The following is an 18,589-nucleotide window of genomic DNA, read 5'->3' as shown; positions in this document are numbered from 1 at the left end:
TGGACGTGAGTGTGTTTAAATGTACGTAAACAGGGAGGTATCACTAAGAAAGTATAAAAGGCTCCAGTGATATGGCTCAAAGAGCCAGCGTCTGTAGTCGGGAGGTCGGCCTGGGTTGAGTCCCACAGTATGTAGTACTTGCTGTCGGGAACGTTGGAGGCCACGGCAAGTCTACAGCAGATGGTGAATGTCTGCAGTCGATGCCGACGTGGTGCAAAATGGACATGTCTGGCCAAACGGAGCCCGTCGATCCGGGGGCCAGGTGTGGGTGACAGCTGGTGTAAGAGCAGCCCCGATGCAAATCCTTCGTAGCGCCACTTCCTCACGGCGGGTGAGCCCACCAGGGAGGTTTGATCCACACGGTAGAATAAGTGCGCGTGTGGAGCGCCGAACGTCTTCTTTGTTGGTGGCCAACTTCGACATTGCGTCAACTGGAAATAAGGGCAGTGGATGCGTCGCTGGAGGTATACGAGTCACCGCATCCGCCTATTGCTGTCCAGGGGTCGACGTCCTCTGGGCCCAAGTAATCTTCACTCTGAAACTAAGGGCCGCAGACTTTGCGTGGATGGTTTGGGACATGGGTACTTGATGAAGTACTTTCTGGAGGTCTCGGACTGCTTGCATTGAATCTGTAAAGATGTTGACAGGTTGTGATTGGTCTGGCCTCAGCAGCTCTATAGCCGTCAAGGCGTCGAAAATCGCTTTGGGCTCAGCAAGTGTTGACGGGGGCCTCTGAGGGGCGTAGTAATGGCAGTTTTGACAAAACTGCATGGCTGGGTTTACGACGGCTGTGGTAATAAGGCTTCCTGAAATACTGGCGTCGACGTACAACGTATCTTCGCCAGCACCGGATGAGAGTTGCGGTGCAACACGGCTTGACCGTCCCAGAGGCTTGCAGTCAGTAATTAATATTCGGGTCCAAGGAGGGGGTTCTGGAGAGAGATCTGGCGGCGTGTTAGTTTGGAGGCCCATATACCACCTTAAAGCAGCCACAGATGTGTACACCTGCGCTTTAAGAGATCGTGCCTGTCGCCGCAGGTGAACCAACTCATCTATCGTGTTAAGGCCAGCTTCTTCCTGTAGTGTAGAGATGCGTGTTAAGCCAGGAAGGCAGGTAATAGTCCTCATGGCTTCTCTATTGATGGCCTCTAGACGATCCCATTCCGCCCTTGTCATGTACTGAAACTGAGCCTGGTACGTGAGACGTAGCTGCAGGATTGCACGTACAAGAAGCCGAGCCATCTCTGTGCGAGCTCCTCCCGATTTCATGGAAATCCGGCGAACTAGATGTAGCAGTTGAAGGACGAGCTTCCCGGAGCCATGGTGTAGCTGAGCCGGAGGTCGCAACGTCCAGGCCAAGGATGCGGTGACAAGTAACTTCCATCACTGGCTCGCCATCAAGGTTTAGTAAAATGGGTCGGTTTTGCAGTTTTTGTTAAAAGCCCTTCGATTGCCGACGATAAGTAACACAGTCTTATCTCGGGATAGCATGAGTCCCACGCGTTTGCACCACATGTAAATCGTATTTAAAGTACTCTGAAGAGCGTGTTCTTGATCCGCAATGTCTGGAAGTGTCGACCAGAGTGTGATATTATCTGCATAGATGAGGCATTTTAGATCTTTCAATGACCCTACTGTCCAAGCGAGCGGAAGAAGGACAAGGTTGAACAGTATGGGTGCCAGGACCGAGCCTTGTGGTACCCTGCGGCATGTTGAAAAGGAGCCAACCGCCTGTCCTGAAACTCTAATTGAAAATGTGCGGTGTGTTAAAAACGACTCTATAAAGGACACCACAGGCACCGGGCACCCAAGCCAGCGCAGTATCTGTAGGATTGCTTGATGGCTCACATTGTCGTACGCTTTCTTCACATCTAGGGCAAGTATAGAACGAATATGACAAGTGCGTCCTCCTGCGTAACATGCAGGTCTGATCAGGGCCGGATCCAGGTGTTGTCTGATAGGGGTGTCAGCTTCTATCAGTGATGATGAGGAGGAGTAGCTTTGTTTATTTACCTACATTTCAGAAAAGCAAAGATTCAAGAAATAGAAAAGAATCGTCAAGTAGACCTTTTGTACGACCTGAGGGGTCATCTTGGGGGTATAAAAAAAAATTAAGGGAGGGGTCAGGACATCCAGACCCCCCCCTCGGGATCCGCCAATCGGTCTGATGGCCATTAAGGTGAGTGTAGATGCTAAAACTTCTGTCCAAATGCAGTCCAATCTAGGAGTCGAAGTTTAGCGTCCATATGCAGGAGACGCATGCAATCTGTAGTTATTGCTGTGCTATGTGGCAGCAGTGTGCGACAGGATCAAGTATTCCGGTGAGTATGGCCTGTGCCTGAGTGGTGATGAAATCTCGCGACGAAAATTTGAATGAGATCCAAACAAAACTGGCAGAGAATAAAAGTGGCAAGTAGAATCTCTACATTATTGAATTTAGTTTAGTTAAAAGAGTTGCATTTGTGAAATGTACACAAAGAAATTGAAAACATGCGCCAAAATCAGTTCAACAACAGATTTATTGTGCATCAAGGGCGAACACCCATCTTGTGTAACTTGTGGGGCTGTTCTGCGTCACGCAAAAAATATGAAAAATCTTCCAAATGCCCACATAATACTAAGGTTTGTCGTTGGAAGCACATGGGAAGCCGCCTGGTGTTGAGAACTGAGAAGGCAATCACGACTCACCCTAATCAGTAGCAGCATTCCCAGAAAAGAGATATTTACTTCGGCGTGTACTTGTACAGTGTTGCAGACCATCCATAGCGATAAAATTATCTCCAAAAGTTGTAACAGGAACTACGGCAGCTAATTTCTCGTGTGGTGTCAATGTCCCCCCCCCCCCCACTTCCCTGTACCACATTTTGCTAGTAGGAAGGTAACCCACATTTTACTAGTAGGAAGGTAATTGCCCTATATGCACCTCCAACTTTTAGGGAAAAATAAAAAGGTAACACAAAAGTGTGAAGTGAAGGGAGAGGCCAAGGGCCACGACATCCCTTTGATACAGTGGTGCTCTATTTACAGAGAAAGACATTGCTGCAGCTCGAGCAAGAGCTGCCAACTTAGAAATACGGGCACCGACGACGATGATCTGAAATAAATGCAACTTATCTCAAGAACTGAGAAATAGAGCAGCAGCTAACGATCATCATTCTAGCACTGATGACCCAAAGTATAGGTGTGTCTCTAGTCTGGGATGCCCTACTGCTCTCTTCTAACCCGTATAACCAGGCCACACTGTTTCTCCATGACCTCACTGCACCATAGGACCTCCCACTGTTCCAACGGTGGTGCCAAGACTCTTGGTGTCCCTTGACACCCCTACACCATGTTGTAGAGAGTGCTGGGCATGCCACAGAATTTTGATTTGTAACCGTAGAAGCTGGGCTGATTTGTAAGGGAGCATGCGGCATGAGTGAAAGAGTTAGTTGGGTCGCTTTGTTCTGGGCGAGTTTCGGATGAAGAGGTAAATAGTCTTTTTTTTCCCAATGTGTGATGTTCCAAGGTGTCCCAGCTGTGTTCATCATCATTTATTAAACCTTTAAGGACCCCAGAGGGGTATTACATAAGGGGGGGGGCAGAGTCATCAGTAGTGCATATGTGGTACAAGAAAAATACGGTTGGGTACATGGTTCATTAGACAATTTATACAACAACAAATCTAATTAGAGAATTTAACAACAACCAAAATAATAATAAACTGAAAAAGGCAGCAGCGGCAAGTCTTTGGGATTATATAAAATTAAAGTCTAAGGTGAGATAATAATTCTTTGAATTTCGTCAGATTCCGTTCATGGACAACAGAGTCAGGCAGCTTGTTCCATTCTTCGATGGCACGTGGTAGGAATGACATATTGAATGCGTTAGATGAACCATGCAATCGTTGTATGCTCATGGAATTGAACAGACGGCGTGAGTAACGGGACGGTGTGAGCAAGAGGGAAGTACGGAGATGGTGAAAGTGATAATACAGTTTGTGGAAGAGGCATATCTGTCTGATTTCACGTCTAATTGTCAGAGAGGAGAGGGAGAGGGATGCTTTTATGTCGGTGACGCTGAGATGCCAGTCATATTTAGAAGTGATGAAGCGGGCTGCGCGGTTCTGAACTGATTCGATGGCGTCTATTAGGTACGGCTGATGAGGGTTCCAAATAGCAGATGCGTATTCTAGCTTTGTTCGGATGAAGGTCTCGTATGCCATTTTGCGTATAGTTGGGGGCGATAGTGAAAGGTTTCTTCTAATGTAACCAAGCGCTTGGGATGCTTCGGCAACAAGTTTTAGTACGTGTTCGGACCAGGTTAGGTTTGTTGTTAACAGAATTCCCAGGTATCGGTATGATTCTACTAGTGAAAGGCAAGTTGACATTAAAGTGTATGTGTAATTAAGTTCGGAACGACTACGAGTTACGTGCATGAATTTGCATTTCGATAAGTTGAGTGTCATTAGCCAAAGAGAGCACCAATTTTCTATCTTTTGTAAATCTTTTTGTAGTAGTATTTGGTCTTCGTTGTTACTTATTCGGCGATAAATAACGCAATCGTCGGCGAAGAGGCGGATAGTTGATGAAATGCCAGATGAAATGTCATTGATATAAATTAAAAATAGTAGCGGACCGAGAACTGAGCCCTGTGGGACGCCAGACAACACTTGAGCAGGGGATGAAGGTTGGCCAGCAATGACAGTGAATTGGGTGCGGTTAGTTAGAAAAGCTCTAATCCAGGAAACAGTTAGTGGATCAAGACGAAGACACGAAAGTTTGGATAGTAGTCTTTGGTGAGGGACGCGGTCGAAAGCTTCCGAAAAATCTAAAAAGACGACATCAGTTCGGAAAGAGGAGTCTAAGTTCAGATGAAGGTCAGTAGTAAATTCGAAGAGCTGGGTTTCGCATGACAACCCGGGCCGGAAGCCATGTTGTTTTTGGTAGAAGAAGCGGTTGATTTCAAGGTGGCACGAGATGTGAGAGTATATAATATGTTCCAGTAATTTACAAGCTATACAAGTTAGTGAGATGGGACGGTAATTAGAGGGATCGGAGCGATTGCCTGCCTTAAATATCGGTGTTACTTTACTTATATTCCAATCAGACGGAAGGATGCCAGTAGAAAGGGATTGGTTAAAGATAATAAACAATATGCAACTCGAGGTAGCGATTGTGCCTTTGAGTACCTTCGCGTTGATGTTATCAGGACCTGGTGCACTGGAAAGTTTAAGGTTGTTGATTAGTTTGTTGATTAGTGGGGTAAGTGGGGACAGTGACCTTACCTCAAGTGACGGTAGTGAGGGCAGTGGTTGTTGTCCAGTGGGAACGGCTTTGGGTAGCGGTGTGAGCCGCCACGTTACATTCCAGAAACTCGTTCCCTGGAGCCCATACAGGCAGTCAATATCTGTTTTTTTTTCGTCTTGCATCGTGAGAGGTATTTTTAGTGCCGCTGTGCAGATGCGACCCTCCCGAAAGTGTCTGCAGATCTTTTGGGAGTCCGTCTTCAGTTCTTGATATTGTTGTGGTGGCGAGCAATCGCTGCCTCCTCGGCAGAGCGGGGGCCATCAACTTTTACTGTTGCCAAGCATAGCTCTTTTTTTTTTTCACTGCCAGTCAGGCTTGTCACGTGTGCTCTCTTGCCCCAGCTTGGATATTTTGTTGATGTACTCGAGGGTATCTCGGTATCGGCTATCTTGGATATCTCGGTGTTGATGTACCATGTTTGGCTATTGTTGCCCTTGCCTTTCTTGAGTGCCGTTACCCTCGCCTCTCTCTATTTCCTATAGAGGGCATGCTGTGTTCTCTCAGGCAGGGGAACACGCGCTTTTTCCTGTTTTGGGTATCTAACTTTACGCCATGGTCGAGACAATGTAAGTGTTCATTTTGAGCGTTTAGCATTCCATATAGGCTGTCCTCGTTAGCCTCATTGTGGTCCTCTTTAGTACGTGTTAAGCACCCGTAGTTGAAGTAGCCTCTGAGTTGGTCTTGGCTGGTAGTCCCATTCCCAATGCGTATGTTTGCCTAATGAGGATAAAAAATTTTATGTTGGCAGTTGGCATTTAATAAGAATTTGAAATCCATGGCAAAGCAAGAAGAAATTAATAGTACTACGGGTACAAAAAGTTCAAAAATTATGATCTCGCATTTCTTTTTACATGCTTATTAAACCAATGCCTGTGTGTGTCAAGACCTTGCACTGGTGTACGCAACAATGTTGATTCCATATGACAGCTGCTCAAAAAAAGAAAAAAAGAAAGCATATAACCCTTCACCTTCAAGGACAAACAGAAATGTGTGGTCGAGTGATCGCAACCCTGCTAATAAGGCGTAGGTAGCCACCCAGTGATATTGAATGCAAGTGCCATTCCGTATTTCCTTGTCATAGCACTTGGTTTTCTCATTTCTGCTTAATATCTACAAGTTATTTTGCAGGCTTCAGGGACACACTTTGTTCGCGGTTTCTTTTGAGTGAGAAATATTTACTCGTGTTGGTAACATCCAAGAAAGGTAATTGTCAACCACATAGAGCCAGCAAAAGCAGTGGAACACCACATGTAGGAGAGGAGAATGTCAGCAGCTGACACATAGTCCAAGGTATAAGTTAAAAAGTAGTAACGTGGGACTAGGCTTGAAGGTCAATAATTATAGACATAGCAATTGCAGTCTTTATTTACAGACATCTGCTTTACATTGCCGTGTCACTGTTGCAAAAGAAAAAAAAAAAGTGTACTGTGTTCAAAACACCACAGAGGTCCCCCCTTCCACTGCATATAGGATATGAAACGCACCTCATAGTCTGGTGATGTAGCACCTGGTTATGCTATGAGGTGTGCTTTATGGCCGACATGCTATTGGGTGGAGTGGGGATGAGGCCAGCATATTGCACACTTTAGCATCATCCAACGTTGCAGTTCTCACATTTCATTAGCTCACTCAGGTGTTTGCTTTACAGTGGCATGGCACTGAACCCATTGGTTTTGAACTTGGCTGCAGGGCAGCTTGGCTTGCTCCTGCACAACCCCATTAATAAGGTGTCAGCCTGGAACAGACTAGAATGGGGTCAGTAATAGAACAGGTGGAAAACGCATGGTCCCACAGTATGACCTCGAAGCGATGCCTGACAGCGCTCGTAAGAGAATGAGCCAGCCACTGTCTGCTGTGCGGCAGTAGAAGGACGAATTCCGCTGCCTGGTCCGTTCTACATGCTGGTCAGAAGCAAGCTGGTGGCCCACCGTTCAAGCAGTGGGCCAGTGGGATGCACACTCCTCTCCTCCCACTTGTCACTGTCTTTAACAATGGGCTTGCCAGCCACTCTCTCTGATGAACAGTGCGGCCCAATTAATCCCCAAATGACTCCCAAGTTCAAGGGTCAATTTAAAAAATTTCCGTTATCAGTTGTGGTATGATCCGGACATGTATTCTTTTCCACTCACCCTAATTTTGCTCACACATTTAACGACAGGAGAAGAGTCGAGGCGTAATAGAGAAGCTGGAAAAAATGTACCTCTTTAGAGTGGTGTAAGCGAGACTCGGGAGTTGTATGCTTGTAAATACATATGTGATAGTGACTGTTTCGTTGTGGGTTTGTGCTTCACAGGCACTTGACTTTGGGTGCACTGGGCGATTTGATTGACTGTAGCGTTTAACGCGCTGACACAACACAGGCAATGAGGGGTACTGCACTGGAGGGCTCCGGATTAATTTTGACCAGCTGGGGATGATTAACGTGCACCGAAATCTCGAACACATGGGCATTTCTGCTTTTCGCCCGATTAACTAGGTTGATGAAACTTTGTTACAGGGGTTGAGTATAGCTTTCTACGTGGCTGAAGAGGTAGATAGCAGTGCATGGTAGCCGGGGCATGGCGTCGCCTGCTCAAAGCTCAAACACTCTCCAATGAGAAGGACGTTAAGAGGAGAGCTTGTGGGACTGTGTTGGGACTGTTCCGATGTGCTATGATTATGGTTTTTGCCATCTCTTCACCCTGCTTTGCCAAGTGGCACCACTTTTGATTTTTGGTCATAACAATGTGGAGTTGAGGAATCCTGGGGTTTTACTTGGAACTGTTGAATTATAGTGCTTGAAGGATTGATGTTGGGCTACATAGCATCAGTGCATACTCCGAGGGGACAAACGCAGAGAAGATGCAACGTACAGCATGAGTGAAGCACTCAATTCATTGTTCTGTACATTGAATTGTTCTGTGTTTGTGCCCTGTCAGTTTCACCATCAGAGCCCAGCTGTTTCTCTCAGCTGCTGGGAATCTCTGTGTTTGCTGTGTTGCTAGGAGTCCCCTTGCATGTCGGTGGCACTGGACAAGTCATCGTTGGTTTCACATTGCCAACTTGGGGGGCTTGTACTGCTCTGTTTTAAAAAATAAGACCCTGTTTTCAATCCCAACGCCCTTGTGACTACGTGTTCATCTCTATACCATTCTTTTGCCACTGGGCTGTGGAAAGACGAGTTGCACAGAGTCAAACACGAATGGGTGGTTTAAGCATTCCAAGCACTCACTCGATACCACATTCAGGCTACCCACTGTTGGGAGACATAAATGCAAACCTGCTCCTGGACAATCGGAAAGGTCAAGAATATAGTTACGCACATAGGCCACCCACACGGCTTGGAATACACAGATGTCAGAAAGAGCGAGTGCTCTCTGTCGCAGCATGTTTTACTTAGCGTCACTGAATAAGCTAGTTTTTCTCCGTCATCGTTATTTGGAAATTCCCTAAAAATGAGACAAGGTTAGGCTGGCTTGTTGCTAACGTTTCTGGGCAGCTCTGCAGTGTCCACTGTAGAGCACTGCACGGGCCCGGGCCGGGCTTGGGCTCGACGCCATGGGCCTTGAATTCATAGCCCCGGCCATTAATAGTTCCGACATGAAGTGTAGAAAAGAGCATAAAATTGAATATTCTGAGTTTACTTGTACGCGCTCCTTGATGTTAGTTGTACACATTGTTTTAAAAACATGTTTTGCTAGGTCTGATAGTCACTATACTGTAATTTTATACACATTTCATGTACTGCATACACGTTTTATATTTGGGTGTGTAACGTATCAAAGATACGGTTACAAGGAATGCCCTAGCGGGGAAGGAATTAAGACACCCTGGAGCTGTACACCTATGTCTATGCACGTGTGTTTTACGATGTCGAACCAATCTAAATGCGGCTGCCATGGCTGAAAATCAAACTCGCTTGCCAGAGAAGCGCCACCGCTTAACAACCACTGCAGGGAAAATATTTCAACGCACGCACGTACTTGTGGATTCAATTGGGGAGCAAGAAATCTCAGCAATACCAACTTGTGACCGAGCCAACCACGTGAAATTGCCAAGAGTCTGGTGATCAAAGGTGATGGTGCCTCTCGTTTAAGAATACGATCTATTATTACGCCGATGTGGCGTGAACTGCAGACTGTGTAAGCTAAACTACGTGCACTTTTAAACCCTTATTTTTTGCGTTTCAATTCAGGACGTGCTTGTACAGACTAGACGCTCCGTCTGATTTCCCGCTACGAAAACACTGGTCCAAATATAATAAACAAATTTTCTACAGCGTCGAAGACCGGGCCTGGTCACAGACACGCGGGCCCTCCCAAGGCTCAAAAATAAATGACCGGGCCCGGGCTAGGTTCACTTCGGTGTCACGGGCCCGGGTCGGGCTCGGGCTCCACAAAGCGGGCCCGGGCCGGGCTCAAGCCTTAAAATCAGGCCCGTGCAGTGCTCTAGTCCACTGCCCCCAGTTAAAAAAGAAAAAGCCACACCGGCAGCCAGGCCAGCCACAAAAGCAAGCGGGCAGGGACTGGTTTAGGCCACAGTGCAGAGCATAGGAGGAAACAGTGCATGCCCTCCTTCATTAGTGGTGCAACAGCAACAAAAGAAGGTTGCTGCCTTCCGCCTACAGAGAAGCAAGTTCCACGTGCTCCGCTGACCCGTTCGTGTGGGTTCTTGAATTCACTTGCACTGGCCATGCTTTGCTGGAAGCAAATATGCAATGAGTAGTTTACGAGCCTGTGAAGCAGAACCTTGAAGCTAAGTAATGTGTTGTGCCACGCTGTACCGTCCAAAAGTTCTATCACAGGGGCTTACTTTGCACAGGCTTGCATCTTCTAAGGAGCAGACAGTGAAACTATATTACTGCTGCATTTCTAGCCTTTCTCACTGGAAAAATTATGGCCATCTGAAATTTCGTTTTTTACAGTGCTAATATTTTAGTCCAATAAAGAACAGATTATTTGGTACTTGCACTCACGACGTTAATTTAAATGGTTTTATTGCCCTATACAATTGGCCTATCAATTAGCTTTTGAGTGCAGCAGATTATGCAAACCTGACCACCACATCCCGCAAGATAACCACAATATTTGGTCAAAAACAAAAATCTGAAAACAAACTTAGCCGTGCACACAGAAAGGGTCATTTACAAGAATATGGCACACAATTAGCTATCGATAATAGGGCTGCAATATTTCGCATGCATGTTCTTTATCTCTGGTAGGTTACATACATAGCATAAAAAATTGTTTTTTCTGGCACAAGGATTGTGCATAAATCTGATGTAATATATTAATTTTTCTGACACAAGGATTGTGCACAAAAATTGTGCGTAATATTGCCTTCTAATTTGTTTGCTACTACCCTGTGGCCGTGCTCAGCTATGTGTTTCATGTGAAGCGTGCGTTTCCTTCAACCTTGTTTGAAAAGGAGAGGGTGAAGCTTTGTAATCCCTATCCCACTGTTCTTGTTTGATTGACGACAATGTTCTCAATCGAATCCAATGTTTCTGATATGGGACCATAACAGATAGATGCACGGAAAACAAATACCTCCGCCTTCAATTCGTCGATGCTTGTTTGTGCATGGTTTGCTGACTGCATCATTGTTTATTTTATTTTATTTATTAAGCCTCAAAAACCCCAGGGCAGGTGGGCATTTCATACAGGGTTTCTTCGATGTGCATTTTGAAAAGTATGGGGCTGGAGTGGCGCCCGATGTGGGGCGGTAGGTCATTCCAATCCTTCGCTGTCTGAACAAAGAATGACTGAAGGTGAGCAGTTGTACAGGTATGCGCAGGGTAAACTGGGTTGTTGCGGGTCGTGCGGGAAGATATGCGATGCACGGGCATGATAACAGATGCGTCGGACAGTGAGTGAAAAAAATTTATGAAAAAGAGCTAATCTAGCGGCTTTGCGTCGAAGTTCAAGGTTGGGAAGATGGGCTTTGATCTTTAAGTTAGTAACGCTTGAGTGGCATGAGTAATCTGAATATATAAACCTAGATGCTATACTTTGGACAGATTAGATTGGTGGGGATCCCAGACGGCGCAAGCGTATTCAAGTTTCGGACGGACTAGTGTTTGATATGCTAAACGTTTAACAGAAGGGGGAGCAAGTCGTAAATTTCTTTTTAGGTATCCAAGGACTTTGTTTACTTCTTTAGAAATGTTTGTTATGTGGGAGGACCAAGTAAGATCTGGCGTAATGTTTACACCTAAATATTTGTAGGGATTCAAGGGGGATATTTCGCAACCAGAAAAAAAGTATGAAGGAGCCGGGTGGGATTTCCTGCGATGAAAAGAAATGACGGATGTTTTCCTAATGTTCAGAGCCATGAGCCAATTTTTGCACCAGGTTTCAATAGTTATTAGATCATTTTGAAGGATCTGAGAGTCATTAGGGCAGTGAATAGGGCGATAGATCACGCAATCGTCAGCGAATAGATGAATTTGGGACGATATATTGCTAGGTAAGTCATTAACATAAATTAAAAATAGAAGGGGACCGAGTACCATACCCTAAGGTACACCTGACAGGATGGGACGCATGGTAGATGATATCTGGTTGGAGTAAACGAACTGCTCCCGGTTTGACAAAAAATTTCGTATCCATTCTAGAACTTCTGGGTCGATGTTTAGGTGAAAAAGTTTAAAAAAAAGGCGTTTATGGGGTACTTTATTGAAAGCCTTTTCGAAATCTAGGAAAAGGGCATCTACAGGAATATTGTGATCGATACTTGAGCTGATGTCGTTAATAAAGAGCGCTAGTTGTGTGTCACAGGAGAAGCCTTTCTGAAATCCCTGCTGACTGGGATGGAAAAAGTTTACAGAGATGAGGAATTTGACTGTTTGAGAATAAATTATATGTTCCATTATTTTACAGGACACGCATGTTAGTGATATGGGGCGGTAGTTTGAAGGTGAGGATGATGGACCTTTCTTGGGTATCGGAATGACCTTGCCAACCTTCCAGTCCCGTGGCACCACTCCAGATGACAGTGATTGCTGAAAGGTGTGCGACAATATGACAGCAGAGAGATGTTTGGTATTTTTTAAAAATTTGGAATTTATACAGTCAATACCAGCTGATGACGTCACTTTTAAGGCATCAATGACTTGTATGATGCCATTTGGTTCCAAAATGACACTGGGCATAGCAGGGTAATCATGGGACGGTACACTTGGAAACACATCGGGCACACATGGAAATACATCGTCAGGTTCATCGGTAAACACTGAGCAAAACGTAGAGTTTAGCGTTTCAACAACCTTGAACTCCGGGATTGGAATGTTTTCTTGATCCAATAAGGAAATGGGTTCAGCATGGGTTGGGTTTATAGTGTCAAAACTTTTTGGGGTTTGTGCATAGCATGTCTGGTAGCTTTGACGAGAAGAACGTCCGCTCAGCGTCCGAGATCATGGATGCGTAAAGTTTTTCAGTCTCACGATATTTTTCCCAAGCGTGATTGGACTTTGATTTCTTTTTGTTGCTAAGCCGTTTTAAAGTATTATTGTACTATGGCGAAGTAGGCCATTCTGTGATGGTAATTGTGGGGATGTACATGTTTACTAATTGCTGCGTTTTGTTTTTGAAGAGCTCCCAGTTTTCGTCAACAGAACGTTTGGAAAAATCCACGAGGAACCAATCGTTAAAGGAAGCTAGTCCATCATTCATACCTTGATAATCTGCTTTGTCGTATAGGGTTATGTCTTCTTTACTTTTTTCAGATTGGGCAAGTTGCATTGAAAAGTGGCATGAATGACGGCATGATCACTCAGGCTGCTCGGACTAGAAACGGAAGAAACTTCATCTGGTTGGGTCGTTAGAAATAAATCTAACAAGCTTGATGAATTAAAGGTCGTCCGTGTAGGAAAGCTAATCATTCGAGATAAGTTGAAAGTAAGGCAAGTGTCTATGAAGTCACTTTCAGTGTTCTGTTTTGACATCACTAATGCTAGGTCAGACCAAGTTATCGCGGGGAAGTTAAAATCACAAAGGAAGAGCATAGGGGCATTATCCGAGGCTGATGTTAATAGCTGCAGAGCATCATGACGCTCGCCAATGAAAGAGGGATCGGAATCAGGGGGGCGGTAGCAGACGCCAATGACAACGGGTAGAACGGCAGCTTTGCAGTGAATAAAGACCACTTCAAGACTCGAAGGAACGTCGACAGCGCAGCATTGTAAACTGTGGTGAGCAGCGATTAACACTCCACCGCCCCGCTTGTTTTTGCGATCGCAACGGAAAATATCGAAGTGGTTGAACAGAGGAAGCAATTCAGAGTCCAAGATAGATGCATTAAGCCACGTTTCGGTTAGCAGAACCAAGTTACAGTTGCTTGCTTGAATTAGGCTGTGCAAGGCATCGCGTTTGGGCAGTAGGCTCCTAATGTTGGTATGGATGAGTGAAATATAGTTTACATTAGAATCAGCACGGAATTTCGTATATAGCTACGGGGCACGTGGGACTACCGTTATCAGCTGCTTGTGTATCAAGCGGGTGCTAGGCGAGTAATCTTGCGAAATGCTCTATGTAGTGTTTTTCAGCTTATTTGCGGTAGAAAGAATACAGTGTTTATCTTTGAAATGCGTGAACTTCACAATGATCGGCCTATTTTTGTTAGGCTGGAAAGATCCTAGTCGATGTGCGCGGTCAATGTCACGTGGGTTGAGCGTTACTTTGAGCGCATCTTGGCAGTGATTTATAATTAGTTCATCGGACTGGGCCCAGTTTTAGCGTTCCGAATCAGTGCGTCCATAGAATATGAGGTTGTTTCGCCGGACGCGATCACTTGAATCGTCAGGAGTGCAGGTTAGTTGCGATATTTGTCCGGAATTTTTGACAGCAACTGAACGAACGACCTCGACGTCTGCCTGAAGTGTGCCTACGGCGGCACACTCTTTTTCTATTTTAGCAATCCGTTGGTTAATATCGTCAAACGTTTTGACATTCTGGGACAGTGCAGTTTGGATGGCTTTCATTTCTTTCATAAGGGAGTCTTGATTTAATCTAATTTCATCGAGAGCGGCCAAGATATCACCAGGAGTTTCATTGGAAGCGGAACGTGTAGTAGGACCTGGATTTTCTTCTATATCGCCGGAAAGAAGCAGCAAATTTAGAAAACAGTAGCAGTATTGAAAAAAGGCAGCAATACAATACCGTGAGCTTGGCAACACTATCAGTGCAGAGCACCGTGGTGGTTTGGCGAATATGGAGTAACGGTTAGTTACCTGCACGAAAAACAGGCGTCGCAGGTAAGCGTCCGCCATCCTTGACGTGCCGCCGAGCCCACTGGTGGGACCATGAGTGATGTTCGTGCTTTTATCTTGGCAGTGAGGTGTCGACGAAGAATCGGTGACGTGGTTGGCACGTGACATCCGGGAGGGGGCGAAGAGGGGCAGATCAGGTGGCGGTTTGGCGGTGCATTGCGCATCATCCGAGCGAATTTCCGTGAAGGGCGGTAGCGGCAAGTCGGTTTGGCGTAGTGGCCGTGGGTGCAGCTGGACCAGGCCTCCGTCGGTACCGTGAGGCTCCCAGGAGGCTGGTGCGAAACACACCCAGGCGATCAACTGCACGAAAAACAGGCGCGCCATCCTTGCCGTGTTGCCACCCTTGACGTGTTGCGGGGCCCAGGTTTGCTCCAATGAACTTTATTCTTCAAGAACTCCACGTCGCTCTTGGCTACATGACAATATGCTAACAATCAATATTTGATTAAATTTAATACTTGATTAAGCTTAATTGACCAAAAACATCACATTGGAATGGCCTGTACACAAGGACAAAATCTAACCTGGAAATTCCTCGGGTGTTTGGCAGCTTGAGCTGATGAGTAAGCCAAGGGCACACTGCGTACCTGGAGAGAAAATTCAGTCACTACTGCAGACATCCAAGCTGTGAAACAGAACAGGGGCCGCACCTGTGGTCCCAGTGGCGACGGTCGCCTGTGTCTGCCTGCTGCAGGATAGATTACAGCTATGGGTTACCACGACACAGCCCTTCGTCATTGATGATGCTGTCTGTGGCACAGTTGCTGTTGCAATGTCTTCTGGGAGCGAAAAACAATACCAAGAGTGACAATTCTCACAATAACACAAAAAGACCTGAAAAACCGACATTAATGCACTTTTTACTTGCTTGAGAATAAATCGGATGCACATAATTGGGCTTAGCCAGATCCCTTCAGTAACAACATTCCAACTTTCATGCTCTGCCAGACTTATGGATCATGCAAGACAGGTTTATAGCCTTGTGCACTACTAGAGCTGTCCCACAATGCTGTTCTTCATGCCCGATACACGCTTTTTGGCTTCAAGTTTCTTGCAGGCCTAAATGCTTATATACTGAAAAGTGCTACTTCTAAAAGGACCACTAAGGCATCAGGCTTCATTCGCTTACACTGAGTAACAGGGAACAATGTCTAATGCCACCATTGATTGGCTGTTGGTGGGCAAACGTGCGGGCTGTGGTACATGACGGTGGCGTCAGTTCATACCCAACAGGAAATTCATGGCAGCCAGCAGAAAATGAACATGGCAGCGAAAACGCTGTGTTTTGCGACACGCTGGTGTACTGTAATACACAAGGTATTCCCCACTGCCCGCGCAACACAGTTAATGACGGCCCCCCGACATGTTTTCACAATTATTTTTCAGCAGTTAACTTTTTGGCATCTGGGATTTTTCAGGCAATTTATGCGGAAACGAATTCAAAGCTAGCTTGCACAATGGCGCAAGCCGGATGTCACAGCAGGGCTAGGTTTGTCTCACTAGGATAAACTCGACGAGCGCCATATAAGTCACTCGGAACCATTTACCCTGTGCCGACTCTCGCTGACAGCGGCCTTTTGCAGCAGCCAAGGATCGACGGACCTGACGCTGAAAGTTCTCCATGACCCGGTAGCCGGGGTCGTTTTGTCGTCGACGCTGGTGGCTAACACGCTTACTCATGCGCAACCGTTCGGGGTACTCGGCTCGTTGTCGCCGATTGCGTTCTCGGCTGGCAGCGCGGCGCGCTTCCCGATAAGCCGCCTCCTCTTCTGGTGTCCGGATAGTCTTTGGTGGCATCTGTGTGGCGGAGTCGGAGAGAGTTTTATGAACACAGGCGGCTGCCCCTAGCGACATGGAGTGAGTGACGTTAGGAGCAGACGACAGAATGAATGAACTTAATGAACTTATTGTTAAGGTGGAAAGAAAAGACCACCAGCCGGTGTAGTTTGTTCCACCTAAGGGTGGACAATGGAATGCCTGCTGGTGTGGGGAATGGGGATCAAGGGCAGACAGGAAAGGAAGAAGAGAAAGAAGGGGAGGATGCAGATATACAAGACTATTCAGTGCTTATATGTACATCAGACAACAGGTGGCAGGCGCATTTCTGTTCATTGACAGCTGTGCTGATAAACACATCCTGAATTTCGATTTCATGCCATAAAATTTGCCTGTTTTAGCGATGTGCAAACGGTCGACCTGGCTCGATAGGAAATTTATCAATGTGAATTTTTTACCAGTTACTGCAGCCACCAACTTTATTGGATGGGAACAACTGGTTGATGTTGGTGCGGGCTGTGTCTCAAACACTGCTGCCATGAACTGGAAGGGAGTATCATATGATTATGCTTGTTCACTTCATGGGTACCAGTTTGTGCAGCCAATGAACAAAGCTAAAAGGAATGTACATTCCTCTCTCCTAGTTTCTACCCCTCTACAAAAGAGTTTGAGCAGAAAAGGCATGATCAATTAATTAAGAGAGCGCAGGTAATACGTCACCTGACATCGCGCGCATTGCTATAATCAGTAATTTCGCCCCACCACACCAAATTACTTCAACGGAAGTGTCAATAATTTTTTTCTGGTGAAAAAAGAGGCTTCGACGGGCAAAGAATGTAGAGTCATGGACAATTCAAAAAACGAACCTCGAAGCGCACGGCCGAAGATACCGGTGCCGCCACCTGGCAGCGGCCGTTTAAAACGCGCAGACATGCGCAGTTGAGATGTCGGGTGCGAGGGTGGGTATCCCACTGCGATATGTCACCCTCTCCTTGCTCGCACGCTTGCCTTGTCATCATGCCGCAAGAGCGCTGCAAGCCCTGAAAGTACTACAGCCGCTACAGCGCAAGGTGTTGGTCGCGTTGAGAGAAAATCAGCGCATAATTGCCTGCAGCTGCGGCCAGTGCTTGCCTGGGAAACGCGTGCGCGCTCTCGTAAGGCATACTGTTGAGCTCATGCTTTCTTGAAGAAAACCAGCGCACAGACATGGAGACAAAAATAAACACATGCCGCCTAACTTGTGATGGCACTGCATAGTTTTGTGTCCGTGGCGCAGTGGCTCGGGAATTGAACAATGAGCTGAGAATGTGCCTTTGTTAACGGAGTCATGGCTGAGTCATTGCGTGGATTCAGTGCTTGTAGCAAACAATAGATATACCACCATAATTCGTCTTCAATAAAAAACATTAACTGCAAGCATTGTGCGCGCTGGGAAAATTACTGGCAGAATTCTAAAAGTAACAAAAATTAAAAGGGTTTTCCTTGCACAGCAATTTTGGCGGCCACATTTTTTCGTGTTTTTTTTGGCAGGCACCTCAGTGCTTGTAGAAATCTGCGAAGCGGGCAGCACTGAGCATGGTTTTGGCGTGACCCAGGTGTCTATCGTTATTTGCTCAAGTTACTGTACCCCGCACGCAAAGCTATGTCGGCAATGTGATGCCGGCACACACGGGGAGCAGGCGCTCGTGTGAGCCGAGCAAGCACACAGTGGCCACTATCTCGCGCCGCATCGCTAACAATCGTTTTCAGCGCTCTTGCGGCATGGCGACAAGGCAAGCATGCGAGCGAGCAGAGGTCAACATATCGCAGTGGGACACGCAGCCTCCCGACATCTCAACTGCGCATATCCGTGCGTTTTCCACGGCCGCTGCCAGGTGACGGCACCGGTATCTTCAGCCGTGCGCTCCGCGGTTCGTATTTGAATTGTCCATGACCTGTTCTGTGCCATGACTGTACACGCTTTTAGAAGCACCGCATCGACCGCATCGCTCTCACTCCCGCCACCGCACTTCCAACCACTTCTGTGCTGCGCTCTTCCGTAAACTCCGCTCAACACGCCGAAAACGAACTGCGGCTGACGAGTGGCCGCAGAGGAGAACACAGTTCTGTCTAGCCGGCCGACAGGTGAACACACCTCAAGTGCCTCAAGGCGTGTAACGCGCCCAACCAGAGGATCGAAGGCCGCCAGACACTCGTAGAAACACCCGAAGGATTCTTCCACTAGATTCCCATAGTATCCACGCGTCTCGGTGAACACATACGACGACACCACAATAAC

At 46.5% G+C, this 18,589-nt stretch overlaps 1 protein-coding gene across 1 annotated transcript; it reads right to left on the bottom strand.

Moving 5' to 3' along the window:
- Positions 1-10,866: 10,866 nt before the first annotated feature.
- Positions 10,867-17,309, bottom strand: LOC144172301 (uncharacterized). Its single transcript, XM_077701061.1, has 5 exons — positions 17,178-17,309; positions 16,083-16,332; positions 15,186-15,314; positions 15,060-15,122; positions 10,867-14,835 (listed from the first exon to the last, which is right to left on the bottom strand). The coding sequence occupies exons 2-5, from the start codon at positions 16,330-16,332 to the stop codon at positions 14,699-14,701; spliced, it is 579 nt and encodes a 192-aa protein (XP_077557187.1). The 5' UTR covers positions 17,178-17,309; the 3' UTR covers positions 10,867-14,698.
- Between the last annotated feature and the right edge of the window lie 1,280 nt (positions 17,310-18,589).

The sequence above is a fragment of the Haemaphysalis longicornis genome, unplaced genomic scaffold (assembly GCF_048455015.1).
Source record: "Haemaphysalis longicornis isolate Haplotype H1 unplaced genomic scaffold, Haemaphysalis longicornis Haplotype H1 scaffold_20, whole genome shotgun sequence".
Classification (NCBI taxonomy): domain Eukaryota; kingdom Metazoa; phylum Arthropoda; class Arachnida; order Ixodida; family Ixodidae; genus Haemaphysalis; species Haemaphysalis longicornis.
The sequence above is the reverse complement of the archived record's forward strand: the minus strand, read 5'-3'. Positions and strand labels throughout refer to the sequence as shown.

Coding starts and splice junctions, on each gene's coding strand:
- LOC144172301 (XM_077701061.1), bottom strand. CDS start 16,332: ATGCCACCAAAGACTATCCGGACACCAGAAGAGGAGGCGGCTTATCGG. Junction 15,315..16,082: donor TCAGCGAGAGTCGGCACAGG/GTAAATGGTTCC, acceptor TTTCGCTCCCAG/AAGACATTGCAACAGCAACT. Junction 15,123..15,185: donor CGTCGCCACTGGGACCACAG/GTGCGGCCCCTG, acceptor TTTTCTCTCCAG/GTACGCAGTGTGCCCTTGGC.